The 18,408-nt window shown below is 37.5% G+C and overlaps 1 protein-coding gene across 3 annotated transcripts in view; it reads left to right on the forward strand.

Annotated features, from left to right (window-relative positions):
- The window catches only part of LOC107601212 (sterile alpha motif domain-containing protein 5), a 190,835-nt gene that overhangs the window by 78,786 nt on the left and 93,641 nt on the right, over positions 1–18,408 (forward strand). Inside the window, exon 2 of one of the 3 annotated variants that reach the window (XM_016293303.1) lies at positions 8,346–8,725. The exons of the other annotated variants lie outside the window; for them this stretch is intronic. Coding sequence (XP_016148789.1) covers positions 8,346–8,363 — 18 coding nt within the window. The 3' untranslated portion in view covers positions 8,364–8,725. Of the gene's footprint in view, positions 1–8,345; positions 8,726–18,408 lie in introns of those variants that run through there. 3 annotated transcript variants of the gene reach the window in all.

An 18,408-nucleotide genomic window follows, 5' to 3' on the forward strand; every position in this document is an offset into this window, starting at 1 on the left:
TGGAGAAAAATCTCAAGTGCATTATTATATTATATATATATATATATATATATATATATATATATATATATATAAACAAAATGCTGCACATTTCTATGTGAAATTGAAATATGTCAAATAATAAAACTAACTTGAATTTTTTAATCAAACATTTATACAATCTAATTGCAATCTAAATAACATTTAGCATCTTTGTTTGGATCATGATTAAAATGCAGTGGTTTCCTCTGATTTTAAATAGAAAAAAGCACAGCCAAAGCCTTAGTTTGTTTATATGAAGAGATTTATTTTATTTGTATTATTTAATTATTTGATTTGGGATTTGTTTAAAAATTTCAAGTTAGTTTTATTATTTGACATATTTCAATTTCACAAAGAAATGTGCAGCATTTTGTTGGAGAAATAATAAAAGGACACATTTTCATTTATAATTTATCTTAAATCTCATTTTGTTAAAAAGAAAATTGTGAGAAATTTGTATTGTGATATCGTGAATCGTATCGCATTGCATCGCATCGTGAGTTGAGTGAATCGTTACATCCCTCTATGCTACTAGTTTTTGCTGTGGTATCAAAGAAGTATTCTGTTATGCTCATTTGCAAAATGATCTGATCTGTTACTCAAAATCTGCTATGATAATACAATATGATCTGAGCCGTGAGTTTTGTGATCCGTTGCACCCCTACTTTCTTGACTGGTTATTTGAAGAAAAAAAGCAATCACTGAAGTTTTTAATCATGCTGATTTGAAGTTCATGTCTTTTTTTTTTTATTCGGGCTACTTAAATTAATTTTTGGCTACCAAAATCTGAAGAATGTCTGCCGAAGGGCTACCAGCGATTTAGAAATTTTGCGAGCCCTAAACAGTCAAGCATTTCTTAAGGGGTAAATATGAATGAATTTTTGGACAGTTTAATTTTAGAAATATTTATGTAGAACTATAGTATTTATTAATATTTTGAACTTCATTTTTATTTTTATATTTTCTGTTTTCATTTTAATTTAAGTTTACACTTTAGTAATTAAACTTATTTTGGTTGCATTTCAAATTTTTTCCATCTAATATTTGTCTTTGTTTAATCATTTTTTCATAGAAAAATATTTTGAATAGTTTAATAACTGATGGAACTGAGTTTATCTTTGATGCAGTTTCTGAAGAAATAAACTTTTGTGTGAGGTTTTGATAAGTCAGTATTCATATAATCCTGAACAACCTATAGCAGTCCTCCTGAACACAGGAGCACACTCAAAAGAAATCAAAAAGAACTGTTCATCTGATAAATCATTGTATAGTGTATTGACCTTATGCTGTCGCCTGGTCAATGAAACAAGCACAGAGCTAAATGGCTAATGGCCAGCTGTATTCTCGTCTGTCAGACTAAGGCTTCTTCCCATTCCACAGGCCTCCGCGACACAGCTGATTAAACTATCTGTCTGCTGTTATCACATCAGACCTAATCACCAGAGCTCAGGAGCTCAGATTGGCCTGTGGCGCTTTAGAAGATTTACAGAGCCAGACCTTATTAAACAATCTCACTGGAATCCGTCCATCTGGCCTAACAAAAGAGAAATTAACACAAATCTATTTTTAAGCGTATAAAAGAAATGTATACCATTTTTCACCAGTGGTAGAATTTAATTTGTTGACAATGCAACCAATAGCATTAGTGATAGTGACAATTATATATATATATATATATATATATATATATATATATATGTGTGGAAGAATTCTTGGAATTAAATAATTAACTTTGAAATATAAATTTTTAGCACAATACATGTCTTTATTGTAATTTTTGGTTAGTTTAATCCAACCTTTTATAACCCATAAAAATGTTTATAATAACTTTTAATTTTATACACTTTTTATTTGTAAACTTTGTTGGATAATGGTAATAAATTCACAAGATAACCTCTGCCATATGTAATGAAGCAAAGTCCAGTGTGTATTTAAAGGGTTCATATGATGCGATTTCAATTGTTCCTTTCTCTTTGGAGTGTTACAAGCTCTTGGTGCAATAAATCTGTAAAGTTGCAAAGACTAAAGTCTCAAATCCAAAGAGATATTCTTTATAAAAGTTAAGAGCCAACCACGCCTACCTAAACGGCTCATTATAACATGCCCCCACATGTCTACGTCACGATGTGGGAAGATTTGTCATGGTTCACGGGTTCACTGGCTCATTTTCGCTCTGTGTGCATGTGTGTGTGAGTGGGTGTGTCGGTGATTGCTGCTGATCGTTGATCTGCGCCAGCTGTAGCTCATCAGCTCAGCTATATAACACCTGTGCTATCCGTCCTGTGTTGTCAGATCATTTGGTGTCCCTTCTGTGTTCAGTTCTCTGTTCCTGTCCTTCGTATCATGGGAGTTCGGTTCCAGGATTCACCCCCAAGGATCGTATGTTCTCGGGATATCCACGGGTGCCCATTTGCGTCCCTGCGCTACCAAGAGTGACTATATCCTGCACATGCCTTGTTTAACTCTTGCCTTTGGTCTGGTTGGAACCTTTTCCTAATAAACTGTTATATTTCACATTCGCAATTGAATCCTCCTTTTGTACCCGTGACGAGATTTGCATAACGCCACCCAAATGTTCACGCAAAGAAAGAAGGCGTAACTTTGATTCTCGCTGTAGTATTGTTGCTGCCGCCATGTGGAGACACTGTGTTTCGTTATGAAAGCGAAACTGCTTTGTTTGGACTTCCAAAAGAGGACACAACTAGAAATCAGTGGTTAAGTTGTATTTACAACACTGTTCCGGAACAGTTCAACCCAAATATTCAGATGTGTGCAGCGCATTTTATGGAGAACGAGGACTGTTTCCTGGGAGAGTAGCCTACAATACCGATGTCTGTTTCTATAAAGTGGGGCAATTCCAACTTTGCAAGGACAGTCTGGTGCATCTGACTCAGCCTGTAAGTACGTTTTCATATTTAAAGAATTTGCCACTGACGATTCAAACGCAAGTTTTGAGCAGTGTAGAGTAGCGCTTGTTGTTTGTCGTTGGTAAACCATAAAACATGGTTTTATGTTTACGCAGCACGATACGCAACGCAATGCGTAAAAAGACAGTACAAGTCATTATAATCAGTAATTATGTCCCCACTGGATGCAACAAATGCCTCATTTATAATGGGTTTTACTGGTTTTGTCCCGTCGTGCCGGGACATGGCATCACCGTATGGTAAGGGGCGTAAAATTTTCCGTCACACGCTTGAGGTATTCGGCCAATCACAACGCACTGGATAGCTGGCCAATCAGAGCACACCTCGTTTTTCAGACCGATGAGCTTTGTAAAAATCGACGCGTTTCAGAAAGACAGGGCATAGAGGAAAAACAATAATGTACATTATGTGGAAAACAATGTGTTTTTTTAACCTTAAACCACATAAACGCATTGCATTACACCAAATACACAAAATAATGTTCTTTTTAGCAACGTCATATGACCCATGATGATTTTCCACAAGTTGATATGATTATTTAGAGTCTTAATGAAAAGTCTGTAACATAGTTTGGTAAAAATTCTCAATAGTAGTGTAAAAAACACCTTTTTTTTTTTACCCTGTCAAAAAACAGCTCTTTTCAGATCAAGCCAATTTGGTAGCATTTTCCTTTAAATGTTAATGAGCTATGCTGACCCCGCCCCTTTCTTCCGAGCTTGCTAATTAACACATTACTAGGAAAGGCGATTTGCAAAGATTCATTACAAAACATTATACTCACTTCTTCTGTAGATGAGGCTGGATCATGAATGATTCGCGCGAACATAGACGCATATATGTAGATCGGGGGCGCATTCCCTTCAGAAACAATGTAATCCACTGCCAGTTCAGCGGCTCAGATGTCGGAAGTAAATGACGACTGCTATGTTCATTATAACATCCAACATCAGAACACCTCAATCGCTTGGGAGTCATTCTTGTGTACATCTGCTCCAGTGGTGAAACAATGGCGGACTGATGACAGCTCACTCAGGGCGGGTCTAAGGTAAGACACCAGTCCAGTCTGTGCTGAAACGCTACTGTCAATCAAACTATCGTGGGAGGGGCCTGTCTGTATGACGTCACACAGACAGGCATCTGAGATCGATTTGAGAAAGGGGTGGATAATATATCATTATAGGGTGGTTGTGTACACACACTGCCAACACACATTTCAGTTCAAACAACTTGTAAAAGTGCATGTAGCATCATATGACCCCTTTAACTGCTTATCAACTTTATATAGGAGATTTGTTATTTCAAATGTAGGCGTGTGGCAAGCACACACACTGCTTACTTCTGCGCTGCATTACAGCTCTGACAAGTTTTTGTTTCGTCGTCCATGCCGTAGGTGCAGATTTATGTTTCTGCCGGTCATTGCCCACACTGCATAACGTGCACTTGTAATATTTAAAAAGAGAGAGAGAGAGAGAGAGAGCATCCAGTTTTGTTGACATAAAATTGGACATGCTGGCGCCGCTCTCTCTCACTCATATAGTGAGGGATATCCACCTGCGAGCCGAGCTGAGAGGTTAGGCTACTCAAGGACTCAATATGCGCTCTGCAATGATAACGTGATCGATGCCTACAGTACACGCTGATTGATAGCTGTTCCGGGGCAGTTTTTTAGTTCTCATTTCCATAAACACAAAGCCTGTTATACTTTCCGCTTGCGCGAGTCCGCCAGGGTATGCGTGACGTAAAAATTGTCATCGGAGGGTTTACGCGGAGGCTCTCTGCGGACATCTGTGTGCCTCCCATTTTTTGTGACCGCGCAGACAATTACGTGCCGTCAGTAGGCTACAAAAGCACCAACTGTGCATGCGCAGGCTGTGTGAAGAAGTCCGTTACTACCCGCACTTCTACAGTCCGTTGATAAAGCAATATAAAGACAGACAGATGTGCAATAACTCTGGGCAATTGTTTGTTTACTGTTCAAACCGATCTACTGTGCATGTATGGAACACATCTGCGGAGCGGACCACCAGCGTACACTTTCGGTAGTATAAATACAAGTTGTCCGCGTCTGCGCTGTCCGTGTACGTGTCCGGATTGCGCACGCAAAAGTAGAACATAGGCTTTAGACGTCGGTGCATCTCTGATTTGTTGTTGGTCTACCATTATGCTCGTATTTCTTCTTCGTTGTGAATTACAATTTCTGTTCATCTGACCGTCCACAATCTGGGAAGAGCCACCACAAGAAGTCTGGAGGTACTGCCGCTCCGGTAAGCCAAATTGGTAAACAGCCACAGTGTAGGTATGAATTTAGAATACTAAAAATATCGATACTTGGTGCCAGAGTATCGATAATGTCTTGCGGCTGGATAAATCGGCACATCGATTTATTGTCCCACCCCGAATTTAAAGTGGGCTTTGCAATGATTACGACACAAAGGTGCACACATTAAGATGTCTGATCGATACCCGTTTCCTTTGCAGCATCTCCAAATAGTCCCTGCACACAAGGAATATCCATGTAATCAATCATATAGAGAGAAAGAAAATGAGCGAGCCAGAGAGAGAGAGAGTGCAATGTTTCAAAATAGACAAACAATTAAGATGGACTCAAATCGTACACATTGGGATTTCAGTATACTGGTCTTTTGCTCTTTTTCACTATTGATTGGAAAATAATGGCTGGCTAGTTAGCCGATCCTCCTTCACCGTTTCTACTTCAGACAACTTGGCCTCCCTCCATGCTGATCACACACACATATACTAACCTGTGGAACTTAACAGTTCCACCCCTCAATACGAATTAGATGTTCAGCTAACATTGCTTTCCTGAGGTCTCCAGTGTGAGCGTACATATGTGTATCCCCCTGAGCTCCAGCAGGCGTTAGGAGGTATTTAGCAACGTGCCTCAGAACTGTTTAACACTGTCATAATGAATGAGGATTCCCAGGGCTCCAGAAACTCCAAAGGCTGCTAGCTTTAAGTGTCCCTAAATCACATTCTACAAAGCCACATATAACAGCAGCTCAGACTCTAAAAATGTATGATAGTAACAATTCTGTCAGGAATATATACAATTTAAATCTCTGCATGCCAAAGTCACATAGCATGGTCAATGCACTGACACCATTGCTGTCTGTTTTAGGTCAAATTTTATAATCTTCAAAGCAAGCATTTGGCCTGTAATTTATTTATTTATCTACTACTACTATTTTTTTTTAATTTGGTATAATATAAATGTGAAATAATACAAATGTTTTCTCAAATATACAATGTAATAGTGAATTTCAGTGGTCAATTTTTTATATTATTCACACAAAAGATCCCATTCAGTAATTCACAGGTTTTCAACATAGCCTAATGAAACTTTATAGAAAGTAAGACTGCTGTTCTGAGATGGACATACATGTTTTACTCGTCTAATTTACTGGGAACACTTCTATGGCGGTCAAGGTGCAGCTGCACTGTAGGCCTCTAAATATGCACTTCAGGTACTCCTATTCAGTGAGGTGTTAAGAATATTACATCATGAATATCAATGCTTGGGTAAATGAGGGTTAAGAGTGTCATTAGCATAATTACCTTACTTATAAAACAGTGCACAAGATTCCACTAAAAATACACAAGGATCCTGTGGTGCTCTGTTCTCTGCACCAATGTGGGACTGTTTATGTGATGCACAACTCTCTCTCTCTGTCTTTATCCTGAGAGAGCCCTGTGGTGAGTAATATATTTCTGACAGACCTCCTTGCGCTAATAAAATGATAGGCCGTGCTGTGGCCATTAGTCTCTGCTCTGTAAATAAAAGCTCTGCCACTAAGCTTCAAACCGCTGAGAGTCTATCTTGATCCCCACAACCAGAAACTCGGCTGGAAATTTTAAACAAGCTGTGTTGCACTGCTACAATTTGAGCTAATAAGTGTGTTGCTGGGAGTTCTGGGAACATAAGGTTTGGTCCTTCTTGCTACAGTGACACAGAATAGCACAGTGGTTGTTTTAATGAAAAATCTTTCGGATTAGATGACTAATTTGTGTGGAAACCATTCATGACACACCTCTAGATTGATGACTGTGGGAATTTTAAAGACTGAAATATAATGCTTTATTTTTGGTTTATGGGGAAATACTATTCCTTTTTTCCATCATCTTTGAGTTTAGTTTCACTTGTGCTCATACTGTAGATTTTGACTTTTCATCTTAATCCATACCTCTGGTACTTTAAGTAAATGTTCTACTAACCAAACAAGGAAAACAGGCGATGATGTCTTTATTAAGGTTACATGTAGTGAGACAGTTTTGGCCTCATTTACTTTTCTTAGAAGGTTCTGAAATATGTTTGGAAAGATGACTTTGGCTTGTACTGTGGTTATATAAACAGCTTTTCAAACCATACTTCTGAGAGAGGATTATGTTCCACAATCTAACCCAGAAATTATAACAAACCCCATGAAAGAACCTGTTTGTAAAGAATAAATGTTCCAGTGATTCACACAGAATAACCTGTTTGAAAATGATTTTGGTCATTATGTTTTGCACTTCCGTTTGGCTCTGCTCATGGCACAAAAATTACACAAGTTGTCTTTACGGATTTATTACATTTCGAATAGTATTGGTCTAGATACCTCAGGTATAATGTACATTTTATACCACCATTTATAACACCACCAGTGACCACACTCATAAGTCAAGCACAGAGTAAGAAGATGAAATTATGCATTTCACTGTAATTATATAATAATTTAAAAGTGAATAAGGTCAGTAAAGCACTTACATACGCATTATTGCAGTTCCAAGAATGAAGCCATTTGGATGAAGGGGATTCTATTAGCTGGTAATTATGGCTAATGTAGACTCATAACTCCAGATGTTATACATGCTTTATTTACCAAGTTTGGTTTAAATAATTGCATGTTGGTAAATGAGGAATTTGTGCAGGCAAGCAAAAATTCACAGCCACAGCTAGATGGAAACGGCAAACACCACCCCTCTTTTTCTTCAGTTTCTTTTCTTTTCTCCCAATTCTACATTTCAAACTCCCTCTGTCATCTCTGCCCATTATTTAAGTGTAGCTGCAGACAGTGCTGTTGTCCCATTACAATACAATAGCCCTTTGTTATTAAGACTCGATTTGTATGTGCTTTCTGTTAAGCATGACTAGGTAAGGCAGCAGCAGGAGTCAGGCATGTCCCAAAGGGAATAAATAGAGATATGCAGTACATTTCAGACCTGAAAATCTCATTACCTCATTCCCACCGTCACCAAGCAGCCAGAGTCTCAATGTCTGTTAATGCAGAAGTAGATTGCAGAAAAATGGCAGATTCATTCATCAGTCTTTGGCCTTTTTTCATCCAAACTCATCTTGTTCCTCTTCCATTTGATTTGTTTTCTCTTTTTGCTCTACAGGTACATAGGTGCAATTAGTCCCAGCATGGCATTTCTCATAGTGTGTAAATCACATTGACCCTTACCCCATCAACAACCCTGAGTGCAGTAAGCAAGGGCCTCATTTTTAAAGCTATCCGTCATTGTGACAGCAGCTAATATAATACTTTAGCATGCACTTCAAGAACTCAGCACAGCCTTGCATTAAATTAGCTTTACAGTTCCTCCACACACACACACCATGTTTGAAGTTGTCTCTGTCCTTCAAATGATTAATTGCAATCAATATTCAATTATGTGGTCTATGATGAGCAAGGCCCTGCCGTTTTTTCTCAGTCTTGCTGAGTAAGAGCAGGGCAGCAACAACATGCCCATAAGCATGCCATCAGTGCATCAAACTGACCACACAGCTTGGGTAAGCCTAAAGAAACTTTATTCTGTATTTAAACTGAGCCTTTAAAGATAGTAAATCTCATTTTCTTCTACCTCCAGATGAAAATAAAAAGGATTTATTTAGTTTCCTCTGTAATTTGAGTCAGCCTATATCATGTACAACTTTTGGCTACATTGTCACATTTTTGTTCTGATATGTCATGCTGCATAATACAACAGTGGTTCTTAACCAGAATGTGAGGATTCACTCAGAAAATTTACAAGAGCAATGATTAAAGATGACTAAAAAGTACTTGCAAATAATCTAACTCTAAACTAAAAAGCACATAAAATCAAGATGTAAACTGAAATTTATTTGTTAAATAATGTTGCTTTTAGTTAAAAATGTATTGTGGTTAATACATTTATTATCAGTTTTATATTTAAAAAAATTCAAACAAGTAGCTTTGTCATAATTACAGCAGAAATAGGCCTAGCCCTTTTAATATTGTGTTTGACAGTAAGGGTCCTTTGAGTCAAAAAGGTTGAGAAGCACTACACTGGGAGAAATGCAATGCATTAGTCCACATTGGTCAGCACACAGACAGCACTTTGTGTCACTTTAGGACACGCACATATAATTTTACCTCAGCCTGGAAGCATAGTGTTTGTACATGATCATACATCAATAACCCTTTTAAATCTGTACTACTTTGAACTCTCCTGTGAGAAACTCAATGTGAGAGTGTGGTGGGATTTCACATTCAAAGGCTTGGATGTTAGATGGACTTGGATGTTCTTTGTGAATGGATGGATGCATGTGTGTGTGTGTGTGTGTGTGTGTGTGTGTGCGCGCTCCACACCCCTTGCTGTGCTGCTAGGTTTGTTTACTCCAGGTATCTCAATCAGGAAGATTGCCAACGTTTGAAACTTCTGTTCTCCTGCAACAGACAACAAAACTTTTTGGTTGTTAAAAAAAAAAGGTGCGCTCGTTCAAAACATTTGCGTTAGATCCTTCGCTGGCTGTGCTGATTTAAATCTAGCGGTTCTTTTGTGTTTGTGTCGCAAGTTCAGTGACGCAGGTAGTGACGATTCTCTCCGGCCAATCCATGATCAGTAGAGTTTAAATTAAAAATTTGAATCTAATTAATTACATCATGTGTCGATTAATTAATCGAATTAATCGCAAATTACATTTGCCTGTGAAAATACCCCCAAAAGATTAATTAAAGCTATTTTTGTGTTAAATGAGAAAGTATTAAGTAGACATTACAAATAGTAACTTTAGAAAGAAATATTTTATTTGATTCAACTTCTTTCAAAAAAAAAATTTATAAATTCAAAATGGATTACACATAAACGTTTAGGCTACAACAGCCTAACATAACAACTATGGAAAATGGAAGTCATTGGTAACCAAAACAGCTTTGTTACAAACCGTATTCAAAATACCTTCTTTTATCTTCCACAAAAGAAAGTGAGTCATTTAGGATTGATTAAATGACAAATCAAATTTTTGGGGTGAACTATCCCTTTAAATACCCCCCTCCCTTTTTTATGAAATAATACTCTAAATTAGAAACTAAAACTGCCAGCAGGTCACGGTAAATGTCTTTGAGTCATTCATTCAAATGACTGATTCATTCAGGATTTCAGTAAACGCTCACTTTATGAATGGGCCTTTGAATCCTTGATTTACCCGATTCATTCAAAACCCGGATTCATTCAGAAACTAAACACCGCTGTGTTGCTCGGAGATGCACAAAAAGCTGTGGCTTTATAGGTAATATTTTTGTTGGCAAAACTGAGCAAAAACAGACAATATTGTGTTTAAAACATAACACAATATTGATTTATTTACTGAACTGTTGTATAAAATCACATTTGCAATCGTTATATTCGGGACAAACAGCATTCATGTGATATTGCTTTCGCTGCTCGTGTCATATCACTTATCGTGTGATATAAATATGAGACACAAACTCATACAGGAGCATTTTTGGCCCAATATCTTGAATTTTAGGGCATAACTGCGTTTATAGAGTTGTTGGCCTGCATCATATTTGTCACTAGTCTGCTGTATGAAATGTAAGATGACGCACCGTTCTGGGGGCGGGGCCAGTGCGTTAACTGGGTTAAAATATTTTAATAATGTTATTTTTCATAACTAATTGTTACCGCATTAAACTGACAGCCCTAACCATTTGCTGAGGCCCCTTAGTTAAGAAACACTGTTCTAAGGTATTTATATGTCCATTTTTTTCAGTGAGCTTAGCTTTACTATGAAAAAGAAAAAATTCAATCAAATCAATGTCTATCAGCCTATCATATTTTTTATAATTGTATTGTTTATAAAATTCTGAAATATCATTGAATCTTACCTTTTTCATTTGTCAGCCTGTCAATCACGTAGTGTTGTCCAATGATTCCCTGGCATATTTAAAGTGCCCCTATTATGCCATTTTTAAGGTTGCTAATATTGTTTTATGAGTCTCCTAAGACAGGTTTACATGCATGCAAAGTCAAAAAACATGTTAGTTTTCTCAAAAAATAGATTTAATTTGACCTCATTTCTAAATGATTCGTAAACGACTCGTGTGAAAGCAGTTCAAAGAATCAGTCTCTCTAAACCCCTCCTTTCCGTGAGCCCTCACTGATTGGTCAGATGGCGCAGTCCTTTCTGATTGGTCCAAGGCTCTGGATTGGTCTACCGCGTACAGCGCGTGTCGGAAACGAAACGCCCATTGCCATGACGGAATTACAGCCCTGGAGACTTGTCAATACATAGAAAAGATGGTATCGATTGTACCTTACCAATCCAAGCCGGAGTCTGATGAAAAACGGTTGAACTGGCTGATCGAAAAGAGACTGATTCGCAAGCACGACTGGAGCAGGACGTTTCTCAGTGGTAAGTGTCAAGTGTTAACAAGTTTGTGGTTATTATAAGATGTGATAAAACAAATTTACTCTCACAGCGTAGGATACAGCATCTTCTCGACACGATGTTAACCACACGGAAATTTTACTGTTTGTGGGCGGGCAAGTTGGCGACGTAACTTAGAACGTGGGCAGACATTATGCAAATGTATTACTTCATGACGTTGAGCCGTAACAGTATAAGATTCTAATTCCTGACGACTCGGCTAGGCGATTGCGAGCCGACTTTTTATTTTATTTTATTTTATTTTATTTTTTTTTTGATAGGCAATAACTTCGGCTTCACAACTTTGCAGATAGTTTATGTTCACATACAGCTACATGAGACACTGCATGAAAGGTAATATTCGAAAAGGCATAATAGGGGCACTTTAAATGTCAGGTATATGGATCCTTGGTATGCAGTTCACAATCAGAGTGTTTTTGAGTTTGGAGACGTCCATGTACAGACAGAGGAGCAGGTTTATTAAAAATCTCCTGTTTTGTCTGAGTAATTGTTGGCTGTCTGCCTGTCTGTCTTTTTCTCTTTCTCTGTCTTTTCAGAAATTGAAATAGTTGATTAGAGAGATGCCATCAGGTGTTCCATGAATTGGTTATGCAGATTTGTGCACTGCTGTATTGAATAGCAATGCACATCCTATTAGAGGTGAGAGTGAAATTTTGAGAATGTGAGATGTTGAATCTTAGCAAGGCAAATTAGACGGCTTCATGAACAGATTTTAAGGAATGGAAAAATCTGCTGGCCTAAATCTTGATTTTATTTTACCTTTCCGTTTGGTGACTATATTGGCACACAGTACTCATTCAGCTTTGACACTTTGCTAATGTAGGTTAGACAGATTTTTGTTTGTGTATAAAGTGTGATAGAGAGTTCATATTGGGATTATATTACAGGCTGTGGGTGTTTGATTAAATGAGGGCTTTAGGTAGGAAAGGAGATTGTTTTAACAAAAGAAATTATGAATTGCATGAAACTGCAGCTCTGCTGTACGTTGAGCGATTCACCTCACAACACACATTCAAAGAGTTTGACAGAAACTGAACAAGTGTGTCTGCATCACATTAACCGATTCACCCCACTGATCAGATGCTTTGGGGAAAAAAGACAATTACTGTGTGTATATGTGTGTGCAGTCTAAGCCAAGCATAATGAGCCTGTATTTAATGTTGGTCATGAAGTCTTCTCTCTTATTCCCAGTACAGATGATTAGCTGTCTAAACTGTCCAACAGTGAGACATCAGCCTCCTGCAAAACAGAGACACCAGGCAAACCTCAGAGACTTTATTGGCTCATTCTCACTCTGTTAATGATTCAGACCTGTCTGAATGACTACTAGATCTCTAGATCCTCTTTAAAAGCTCCATCACAGTAACTACATCTGTAGTTAGTCTGTTGTGCTGGAAAACTATTGATCCCAGCAGGCTGATATGCTAATGTGGCGGCATAAATTGGCTAGAGTTAAAAATAGTGCCATAGCGAACAGCTGTGATGGAAATTCAGCTGTGCGCTTTTGAAGAAATCAGAACATAATCTCCTGTCTGGGGGCATTAGATCTGACCATGGCAGGACATACTGTAGGCTCATTAGGGAGTGAGACTTCATAAAAACCCAAGATTTCGCAGAAATCATTGCACCTTACAGTTTCTGCTAATATCGCATATCGCGTTTTGTCTGAGGAGGCAAGGGAGGCAGTGCCACCTCAAAACTAATCACATCACTGATGTAGATAGTGAAACACAGCAGCATGCAGCTCATTATCTATCATTATATGCACAAAGGTGTGATTTATTTGTGTATGTGTGTACTTTGTCATCTCATTAAATGTTTTGGCTGCAGCATTAATGTGCTGGACTCCACTGTGCCTCATGTGGAGACAGTCAACACATCTGTTGTCTCTGTTAATCTCCATATAGTGCAAAGGACATTTCATGTCTAGACATTTTTACTGCCTTTGAGCTTTTCTCTGTCCCTTTTCATCTGTCTCTCTCCAGCTTTCCAGCTCACGAACCACTGTCCATTCAATCTGTGACTATCATTGGTTGCGCAATCTTCTTTCGTCTTCTTTCAAATTTTCACTGAATTTTCAGCAGCTATTACTAGTCTTCATTGTTCATCTTATGTATTATAGTTAAGGGGTAGGATATTTTAAAAATGAAATAAAAAAAACCTATTCTGAAAATTGTCATTATTTGCTCATCTTATTTTTTCCTTTCTTATTCTTTGGAACTCAAGAATTTTTGAAGAATGTCTGAGCTTTTTTATTCCATACAATGAAAATCCAAAATCCAAATTTGTTTCATATGGATTTCAAAGAAGATGAGGGTAAAATAAATGATGCCATACTACTTTAATTCATAGTAACTGCAACCAGAAATATAACCCACTAAAAAGAGAAAAATAAGAATACAGAAGAAAAAAAAAATATCATTGGTGTGTCTGCACTGAGAGTTTGGATTTCAGAAATGGCACGTACCATGCAGTCATGCAGAAAGTGCTGTGAAACTGTTTGGCTCAGGTAACACTAAATTAATGGTCAATTATAAAGTTCAGAAGCATTCAAGTGTGAACGGCACACCATCATTTTCTCTGCCTCTGATTCCAACACCCTCTAAATCTCCCCTGAGTGGAGAAATCATTCTTAGGAAATGTTTGAGAAAATGAGCGTGTAAACAAGTGTATTGATAATGAATACAGTGTGATAGATCAAACTCACTGATCCGTCACAAACTGCAATTCAAAAGGAGTCTTGGAAGGTGCAGCAATCTTGTCACGTACCAGAACAAGGCTTTTTGTGTGTATGTGGTTACCTTCTGATCTGGGAAAGAAGTGGATGACTGTTGTGGATGATTGTCATCTCTTCAGAAAAGATGTGTTTAGCTTGGCAGCAGGGCTGTCTTGAGTGGTAATGTAATATGTAATCTGCTGCCGTATTTGACATGCTTGTGTATGTCTTCGTGTTACTTGTTTGCTTTAGTGCACTCAAAAAAGATGCGATTTCATACCTGACCGTGAAGGAGCGAGATCTGATCATACATTGTGAAAATCATTGACTGCAAAAGTACTGAAAAACTTGGTTTCATAAATATCATGAAAAATGTTTGTTGACTAAACCATTCTTTCAAGTACAGATCCGAAACGTATTACTTACCTAAAAATATCCTATTTGCCCTCAGTAAACCATCATCTCTCTACTTGTGTGTGTGTGTGTGTGTGTGTGTGTGTGTATGTGTGTGTGTATATATATATATGTCAGACAATCTGATTTCTTCTTCCTTTCTTTGTTCTCTTTGTGTGTGTTGCTGATGTGTCAGTATGCTGAATCATATCAAATTATCTCTTTCATTAATTTCAGTGAACCGGGAAATTGCCGACTTACAGCCTGAGGCAGTTTCTAACTTTGGAAGATATTGAAGTAATCCATAATTAGCTTTTTTACTCACTTATCCATCTCTGAGACAAGAGATTTCATTTGCTTTTGTAGTTGGCCTGTTTAGATTTGAGGAGGAGATCATTGCCATTCTTTTTGTTATGAAAAAGAACAGCAGTATTCACTCCTAAGAGTTGTTGACCATACTTATTTATTTACTGCGGAAAATATCTTAATTTAGCCACAACACTCAGATAGCTGCACCACTATAAAGATTTACCAATCAAACATCCATGTAATTACGTAGCTGATCTCAGAGCAGTAATTACTATCTTAGTTGAGTTAATGAGGCCTGTATCAGTTCAGATGGAGTTCAGGAGCATTAAGAGGGAAGACATTGACTGACCTGTGATCTGTGAGGCTGCCGAAGTGATGGTGTTATAATGGCAGACTAATTTTGTGCTCTGTGGGTTGATGATCAGAGGTTAATGATGCACATCTCGGAACTAATTCACTCAAGTATGAATCATGTTTTAAGATTTAGTGTGATTAAAAACGGCAGGAATGCTTGGTATATGTTGTACCTCAGTTGTTATGTGTTTGTGTGTAGGAATCCTAATGCATATAGTAAAAGCCTTTTTTATGTATTTTATTTTATTTAAAAAAAGTCTTATTTTATTTATTTTATTATTTCAACTAATATGTGACCCATGCTGGCAGAATGAGTTGGAATGCGCACGGGCTAATTTTAAGCTACAGGCAAAAACGGTGAAAAATGTCGATTTTGGTCAAATTTGAGGTTTTCACAATGAGTTCATTAAGCCCTCATCTAGCGATCCCAATTCTCCGAATAGTAAACATTGAAAAGTATGTTTATTTGTAAGTTTTCTGAGATTGCGACTGACACAGATACCGATGGCGCTCTATCCCGATACACATATAGCCTACACAGATTTACAGTAGGCTAAATGTATTTAAGTATTTACACAGACATAATCTGTTATATCTTAAGTGAATGTTTGGGGAACTGTTTGGGGGAAAACATCGGATGTGTACCATTATATTAGATCCGTATTTACATTACACTGTAATTACATTACCATTACACTATGTCTTAATATAGGCCATCTGTTGCATTAATGTTAATCAAACGATAAAAGAAAAGAGGGAATCACTTGCTGCACTTGATTGAACTGCTTTTGTAGTTTTAATAATCAATTTATTTTGTAATGAACACACTTGTGATTTTTACATTTTCCTATTTGTTTTTCTTTCTTGAGTGCTTATTTTTCGATGTAAAATGAAAAAAAGTAATACACTATAGGCCTACACTTGTTTCTTTCTTATATACAGTTATTTACAACAAAGATAAAATAAAAAATATCTACATTGTGATTATTAAATCTAGTAATGAGTATTAAGAAAAGAAGTGGGGGGGAACGATGCAATGTTGCTGGGTGATTTTGCTTTGGAACCTTCAGAAAACTTGAAATAGTTTTTTCCTCTAGATTTACTTTGCTGACTATCAACTTCAACCAGGTGTAGCTCAGTCATTTTTGACCGATTCCAACAAATCATACATCATAAATCATACAACAATAACTTTTTTTTCAAATTTGCTCATTGTGACTTATTTTGCCAGCACAGGTCACATATGTAGTTTGTCTTCATTTTTGTTTCACTTACAGTAAGTGTACTTATCCCAAAAAAGTACTGAGTAAAATAAGTTAATTACATGGGTTAAGATTAGGTTTAGGGGTAGGTTTAAGGTTAGTAGTTTTTATCCAGTTATTTTAATTCTAACAGTAAGTATATAGAATGTAAATGCAGAACAGGACCATAAAAACAGTGAGTAAAAAAGCAGAAAAGCAGTTCAATCATTCTTCGAGTGCTACCCAATTTATATTATTGATATTAAGTTTTGCCACTGTGCAGCTGTAGATTCAATAAGAAGAGATTGGTGTAATGTCAAAGTCATTGTGTTGAGAAAACTTTCTTTATTTTGCCTTTGGGAGATTAAATGTCACAGTCAGTTCCAGCACTGCATATGATGTAGATGGATCTGAAATGTTTAGTCAGATTTGGCCTTGTGTTGCTGTGTTGATGTTTGACTTGCCTGTAGATCAAGCCTTTAGCAGGCTTGCTTTCTCATGTTGTTGGCATCCAGGATAACATTTGACCTTAAAATTATCCTTGTGACTTTGGCCTGACCTGCTCTTTCACGTGCAGTCGTTATGGACAGGCTGAGATTTCTGACCTTTTGAAAAGAGAGCGAATTAGAAATGAAGCAGAAAAATGAGGGAGATGAGTGAGGGCGAAATGCCAGAAACTCCCTCAGGCACTCTGTTACAGAGCCTCAATTATTTTCTTTTCTCTCTCTCTCTCTCTCTCTCCTTTTTTTTTTTTTTTTTTTACATAATAGGTCAAAGGTCAACTCGAATAGTTGTCATTGTGGATGGAATCCTGCGGGTTTCTGTTTAAATTTTGGAAAGTAATGTGGTATAGAGTGGTGATCCTCATGCATTTGCACTGATAATGCATCATTTCAGTTTCATGTGTCTCTAACACACACGTACACACACACACACTGATCTGGCCTCTCAGGGAATATAATGTAAAAAGCGTGCTTCAGCGGAGAAGCTTCAGATCTCAGCTTGGCCTTTCATGAGCAACTCATTTGCTATTCATGCTTTTATTTGCTCTTTTTGCCTTTGTTTTCCTTTTTCTACAAAATCTTTGAACCTTCCTGTTTGTTTGTGTGACTCAAATGTCTGAAGATGCGCAAAAGAGGATGCCTCAGACACATTTTATCCCTGCGTTCCTGCTTAGTGGTGTGGACAGATGGAGTGATACTGTGTTTTATTCCAAGTAACATGACTGATAGTTGAAACTGAACGTATTTTACCATAAGGGATAACAGCAAACTCTTGCGAGGATATTTGTTGTACTGCCAGGAACTTCTTCCTGGCTGCCTTTTGATTTCCACATGAATGTCTCTCATTCAGACCTTAAGTACCTTTTTTGTCAAGGTCAAGCAGGCTTTTCATGGCTCTTGATACCAATTTTTATGACAAAAGTATTAATTAACTATTTATTTGCTATTTAACACTTGTTAAAGGCACTATGTAATTTGCCACTAGGGGGCGCGTGTTCAAAAGAAACAAAGGCGTAGTTAGATGACACCGTGACTGGGTGTGGAATCATGGGAGTTGTCGTCTTCATCCCCACAGCCGAAGCAATCCGATGGGACTCGGGCAGAAATCATGTTCATGGATGAGCTAATGTATTAAAGATTTATTAACGTCGTTGTATGAAGAAACGAGGCCACTGAACGAGCGCGACACACGGCTCGAAAGCAGCGGAGCTTTTATTATGCCACAGTCGACCACTTCTGCTCCTTCCGGAAA

Source organism: Sinocyclocheilus grahami, unplaced genomic scaffold (genome assembly GCF_001515645.1).
Source record: "Sinocyclocheilus grahami isolate Dianchi unplaced genomic scaffold, SAMN03320097.WGS_v1.1 scaffold301.1, whole genome shotgun sequence".
Lineage (NCBI taxonomy): Eukaryota > Metazoa > Chordata > Actinopteri > Cypriniformes > Cyprinidae > Sinocyclocheilus > Sinocyclocheilus grahami.